This window comes from Nanorana parkeri, unplaced genomic scaffold, assembly GCF_000935625.1.
Source record: "Nanorana parkeri isolate BGI_ZX_2015 unplaced genomic scaffold, ASM93562v1 scaffold452, whole genome shotgun sequence".
In the NCBI taxonomy this organism is placed as follows: Eukaryota; Metazoa; Chordata; class Amphibia; order Anura; family Dicroglossidae; genus Nanorana; species Nanorana parkeri.
Genome location: NW_017306720.1, coordinates 694571 through 701363, shown reverse-complemented (window position 1 = coordinate 701363; position 6793 = coordinate 694571). Strand labels below are relative to the sequence as shown.

The window sequence follows — 6793 nt, the reverse complement described above, 5'->3', positions numbered from 1 at the left end:
CGCCTCTGCAGCAATAGCGGAGATCGGACTCGGCGTGTGGCGGCTCCGCCCTCCTGCGCAGGACTCCCCTCCACTAGTCTTGACCGCGCTCGTAGGCCACGCCCGCCTCCTGAAAGGATAGGCTGTGGGCCCGCGGTCGCCCCCGCCCATTTCTCTCTAGGAAGACCGTGAGTGGCTGCGCGCGGCTACGCCCAGGTTTTGCTGTGCCGGGGAATTGTGTGCTGGTGCCGCAGCAGCCTCAGATTGGAGAGCGGTCGGCGGGGACTTAGTGGTCCAGGCTACGCTTTCTCGCTTCAGAGTGCACCGCAGCGCCGGGACTCATTGCCTTATCCTCCCTCTGATCCCCGCCATCTCCAGCAGCATCACCATGGCCAAGGAGGAGAACAAGAGCACGGAGCAGTCCTCTTCTGCATGGAAGCAGTTCATCTACAACCCGCGCAGTGGGGAGATCTTGGGCCGCACGGCCAGCAGCTGGGGTAAGCAGGCTACAGCCATCATTCCTATGTGTGAGACGTGATAGGATAGCCCCCAGCACATCCTCCATGACCCACTGCAATGTGTATGTGTGAGTCCTGGCAGGTCATAGCTGTTCATTGCACATCTCCATCCAGCTCATTGATTCCTGATCATGGACATCATGAATGATAAATAATCTTCTGGTTCAATGTATTATATGGCTTCTTAAAGGGTTAGTCCTCCCTCATCTGATATCTCTATCCTGGGTTGATGACATCCGTTTGACATACCCCCCCCCCCCAGCTTCATACATCTCCTTTTGCAGCCCAATCTGTAGACCTGAGCTATTATTGGGGTGCCCCCACCTGAGTTGGGGCTTTTATGCCCTTGTTCATATGTTCCATCGATTTTACATTGAGGTGAATGCACTAGAAGGAGTGAGATTCCTTAGCAAGGGCTGGCAGAGCTTGATAAATCTGAAATGCTGACGGAGGACCTGATGGAGGACTTGGTCCACCATCATATACACTTAATTGATACACATTTTCCTATGGCTAAATGTTTGAGATTCCTTGGCAAAGGCTGGCAGAGCTTGAAATACATGCAAGATGGTGTCCCTGGAGTTCCTGAGAAATATGAAATGATGATGGAGGAGCTGATGGAAGACTTGGTCCACCGTCATATATGCCTAATTAATAGTAGCCTGCCCATGGAGGTTTTCCTGTGGTTAAAATGTTTCTGAACTCTAAGATTACAAAGCAAGGGTTGGCAGAGCTCCAACTAAGACAGTACCATTATAGTTCTTGAGCATTAGGAAATGCTGATGGAGGGCTTGGTCCACCATCGTATGCCTATAATCGATATTTATAGGCTGCCCAGGCATGTTTTCCTGCAGCTAAAATGTTTCTGAGCTGCGTAAGATTCCAGAGCAAGGGCTGACAGAGGTTGGAATACATGTAAGATGGTACCACTGGAGTACCCTTGAAATATGAAATGCTGACGAAGGACTTGTTGGAGGACTTGATCCACCATGATATGCGTATATGCTATATTAGTGGGCTGCCCATACACCTTTCCATACATCCAAAATGTTTCTGAGTTGGCTCTGTCAATGTGCATGATAATGGGATTGTCAAAGCTTAATATATTCGTCATCAGGCTTGGTCGGTGTATGGTATTTATCTATCCACAGTGTTTCGACTATTGGACTGTAGAAGCTCTTGAATATTTGAGGTGTCCCCGATCAGTAGAATCAAATTATTAATGTCATTATAATTCTGAATTGTGGTTTTTGGGTGATCTATTTATTCAGCTGGGTGGCTGAGGACAAGATTTAGGCCCCTTTCCTCCTAGTAGATGTATTCAATTATGTGCCGTGTCTATCTGCTGACAGCGAGTGAGGTGTTGTAATGCAGATGAGACTGTTGTCACCACAGCCTTGAGCTGAGCATCCAATCTTAGAGGTTATCCTATAGGACAGTGGTGGGGGCAATGATGCAGCATTGGTGTGTTGGTTGTAGGTGATCGAAGGATGCAGCATTGGTGTGTGGGGTGTAGGTGATCGGAGGATGCAGCATTGGGGTGTTGGGTGTAGGTGATCGGAGGATGCAGCATTGGTTGTAGGCGATTGGAGGATGCAGCATTGGTGTGTTGGGTGTAGGTGATCGGAGGATGCAGCATTGGTGTGTTGGGTGTAGGTGATCGGAGGATGCAGCATTGGTGTGTTGGGTGTAGGTGATCGGAGGATGCAGCATTGGTGTGTGGGGTTAGGTGAAGGAAGGATGCAGCATTGGGGTGTTGGGTGTAGGTGATGGGAGGATGCAGCATTGGTGTGTTGGGTGTAGGTGATGGGAGGATGCAGTGTTGGGGGTAGGTGATGGGAGGATGCAGCATTGGGGTGTTGGGGGTAGGTGATGGGAGGATGCAGCATTGGGGTGTGGGAGGTAGGTGATGGGAGGATGCAGCATTGGGGTGTTACGTGTAGGTGGTGGGAGGATGCACGATTGGGGTGTAGGTGATGGGAGGATGCAGCATTGGGGTGTTGCGTGTAGGTGGTGGGAGGATGCACGATTGGGGTGTAGGTGATGGGAGGATGCAGCATTGGGGTGTAGGTGATGGGAGGATGCAGCATTGGGGTGTTGGGGGTAGGTGATGGGAGGATGCAGCATTGGGGTGTTGGGGGTAGGTGATGGGAGGATGCAGCATTGGGGTTTTAGGGGTAGGTGATGGGAGGATGCAGCATTGGGGTGTGGGGGGTAGGTGATCGTAGGATGTAGCGTTGGGGTTTTTTCTATGTGACATTTTTCTTGTAGGGTCTGGAGTTTTGTAATGGTCATACACTTGTATGTAGAAAACACATATGGAATACCCCTGATTCTGTGTTCATAACTGCAATGGTGACATGACGAGGGGGACCAATAAGGGGATACTGTTCATAAATTGGTGACCTCTGGTGGACAAGAGCTGGAATACATTCTAACTAATGGAGTCTTGTCTAATGGTGAGGATTCCCAGTGATGGAGGGCTACAGAGAGGAACATCTCCTCCATTAGAGTGAATGTATGAGTAGATATGTCTGCCCTTCAGAATAGGCAAACGTTATAGGACTTCTATAGGGTATGTAGGCATCCCGTAGACCAAATGTCATAATGAAGGCCAACGTATGGATTGTTATGTGCAATAAATACTCTGATGCTAGATTTTCCTCCATGGCAGACGTCAGGTTGGTGGCATTCCGATGTCAGCATTGGCTTATTGCTGCATGGTGTCAGGCTGCTGCAGTTTACGTTTCAGCACTGGAATTATTATGATCATAAAATAGGTCATTGGATGGAGCTTGTGATGCGGAAGCCTAGCAAGAGTTGGCTGTTCTGCAGAGGATGAGATGCCTTGCTGCAAAATGTAGAGCTGTTATGGGGGATTGTCTCGCTTGTGTAGACCATCATTCTGAGGGTAGGGTGGCCTGAGGAGCACCTTGCATTAACCCTTTGGCAGCAAGGGGTAACATTCATCAGAAATGGTGGGGAAGGCTCTATCGGTGGTGTGACACATTTCATGGTTGCTGGGAGGAGGTGGGGGGCGATTCTGAAGGCAGGCGCATTGGATGCTAAAAATAGCTCGCTCTGTGCATGGGAGACATTGAGGGGGGCTGCCATCTTATTCTAGCCTGGCGGAAAATCCCACCATCACCACCTCCCTGGTCTTTTATCTCTGCAAACCCCCCCCCCCCATTTTGTAAGGGGGGTGGGCTTGGGTAGAGCAGGTCTGTTGAGGCTGAAGACCTAATTGGGGTGGGTTGGGGGGATTCTTGATGTGTTAGGTGAGATTGCCCTGATTCCTCCATTTCCCTGTTTGAATGAATCTTTCAGCCTCTCGGAGGAGATGGGGAAGGGGTGGGGGATGGTTTGTCATAGTCACAACTGCGAGAACACAACCTGTTAACCCTTTCTCCTCTTGATGGCCAAAAATCTTCAGTTAGATGATCTCCTTGTGCCTGTTTTCTATGCAGATTCTTCGCTTCTGGTGTTATTTCCTTTTCTCTCGTGCTGGCATCGCGCTTTAAGTGGCGCGAAATGTTAACCACACACTGGCAGATACACTTGCTGCAAATGTAAGGGTGCTGTCTTTGCAGTGCTCGGCTTCTTGAGGATTATTTAACCCATTATGTGCAGAAATATCTGCGGTGCATTGATGATGGCTTGTAAGTGCAGGGGCAAGCCCATCAGCGGCCGGCAAGCTGTAATCTTTTGTGGCTGCTTCAGAAGAACTTGTTAATTGTTGTCTCTCTGGAATGTCTTTGCCTCAGTGATGGATTTTTTTCCCCTCGTATTTGTATGCGTCTCAGTGCGCAAGCCTGTGGTATGGGAAGTAGTCAATTTGCAGGAATGGGAATTTTAGATTGTACAGTTGATATACTAAAGTTCCAGTGCGACTTAAGTGTCCAGTCTCTTTATAGGACGCTCATTGGCCCCATTGTTTTTATTTGTAATAATATTGCTGAATAGGCTTGGGGTGGTGTGTATTCCGCAGCTCTTATGAAACTGCCAATCCTGAAGTAACTTGATGTTGGAGAATTCTGGGTATTGTTCCTCGGTTGAAGGGTCCCAGTGCCCATTCTAGGCCTGATTGGTTGCCGTGCCCAGCTGCTCCAGGTTTAGTCTGCTCCAGTTCTGATAAATTCCCCTAAATGTGTCTTACATCTATTACAGTGAAAGGTCCAGTATTTGCCAACTGGTGCTTGGACATTGGTATCTTTCATCTATATAGTGAAAGGTCCAGTATTTGCCTGCTTGGGCATCAATGTCTCATCTATATAGTGAAAGCTCCAGTATTTGCCAGCTTGGGTACCAGTGTCTTTCATCTGTATAGTCAAAGGTCCAATATTTGTCTGCTCGGGCACCAGTGTGTCATCTACATAGTGAAAGGTTCGTTATTTGCCAGCTTGGCTATCAATGTCCTTCATCTATATAGTAAAAGTTCCAGTATTTGCCAGCTGGTACTCGGGCACCACTAAGAACAATGTTAAATTTCTTTCTGATGCTCAGTGCTTGCGAAGGTGTCTATTACCTGTCACAGCTGAGCTTCCTATCCAGAGCTGGGCGCTGTCATTGCCTGACGCCCATAGTCGACACTACGTCTGCACCATCCACGTCACAGCTCTGCATCCAAACCGATTCTGCGTCTCAGAATTTGGAATCCTGCAGCAATGGATGGGAGCCTGCGGTTCTCTGTAAGGGAAACCCGTGCTTGACATATTATGGAGGCGGTCATTGCTGGTGTGTTGATCTAAATTCTGTTGTACATTTTGAGTACCTGACGTGGAACAAATATGCAGTTCAGGAATTCTGACTTTACTCGCTGCATGCTTGCTCTGGGGCAGTAACTCAAAATAGTCAGGGGATCAGCATATCTGCCAGGGAGCCAGAAATGTGGATGAGGTCAGGTTTCCTTTTTTGACGCTTGATTCTCAAGGTGGACTCGTTTGTCCACCTTGAGACAGAAACCGCCTTCCTGCACGCCAATTGCACTTTACTTTGCAGTGCATGTCAGGCAATCTCCCTTTTTACTGTGCAAGCAGTAATGAGGGGCACTGTGTATCTCTGCTTTACCAGCAGACGTGATTAGAAAATTGGACAAAACCTGCTAATTTCCAGAGATCCTGTGATATGGTCGTTCATAATCCATACACAGAGATCAGGCAACGACTGCATTATAAACCTAAGTTTCGTTCAGCAATGTCCTCCAGTAGGTGGAGACAAGCGCTCCAAACGCCTTGGAGAAAAAATAAACCAATACTGTGGAACCTTTGTCGTATCGGCTATATTAAAAAAAAAAAAAAACATTTTTGGTCAGCACTGATTTCTATAATGGTGAAACAGTTGCTACCCCTGCTGTAGCTCGGTATATGTTGTGTGAATGTATTCAGCTGCAGCTATGTTGGATGCTAATTACATAGAATTAGGGAGTCCACTGAGTAAATATGGCCAGTTTGTGGTTTCAACCCCTTCATCATTTAGTTGAGAGGTCATATGACCTGCTGGATGGTGTTTTTTAACAGCTAGCCGAATTTTAGTGCTCTGGAGAGCATCAGACCGTATTAAGCTCTTCTAGGACTGGCATGGTTAAGTAATTCAGGCCTGGATTAATGGTGGCCCGTTCTGCCTGGATTATTGGTGGCCCATTCTATCTGGTTGCATATTCCTCTACACTGCAGTCTTTGAATGGATTTTGGTAGCTAGCTATGATTGACCCCCACTAGACTGGGACATGCTAGTGTCTCGGCAAATTGGCGAGCATTAGGAGCTTATGGTTGTCACTATTTGATGCTTGCGTGTACAAGACCTTTTATTTTGTCACATAAGTGCACTCATTAGGTTGTGATGTTTCTCATTCTTGGGTTATCCATACTCTGCATCTTACAGACCTTGTATCCTCCTCATCTCTATCTCGTATGACACCATCTTTAAATGAAGTGTTTTGGGACATGCGGAAGAAGACTACATATGAAAAGACATCTCCGTTATGTCTTTAGAGTTGTGTGTTTATTGTTCATTCTTGTAGGCCATCAATGGACTACAAGTGGATTTCCAGCTGGAATTTCAAGACCCAGCAAGCCTTTGAGTGTACATGTTCAGCTAAACATCTGGCAAGGCATTTTGGAGCTTCTATTTCCATGGCAGTTGGGCGGTCTCCTGATTGATGGTCACTGCTGTCTCCCAAGCTATGAGATATATGTGCATCTCTTCTTTTTCTGTATGACTGAAAAATGTGTGTAGAGGGCATTCAGTTGACAAAAGGAAAGCCGAACTAGATGAGGATGTCAGTACATCTTCTGTGT

The 6793-nt window shown here is 47.4% G+C and overlaps 1 protein-coding gene across 1 annotated transcript in view; it reads left to right on the top strand.

Moving 5' to 3' along the window:
- The first annotated feature begins 188 nt into the window (after positions 1–188).
- ATP1B3 (ATPase Na+/K+ transporting subunit beta 3) overlaps positions 189–6793 on the top strand; it is a 40412-nt gene continuing 33807 nt past the window's right edge. The window contains exon 1 of the mRNA XM_018560374.1: positions 189–476. Within this exon, the coding sequence (XP_018415876.1) occupies positions 368–476 (109 nt within the window). The 5' untranslated portion in view covers positions 189–367. The remainder of the gene's footprint in view (positions 477–6793) is intronic.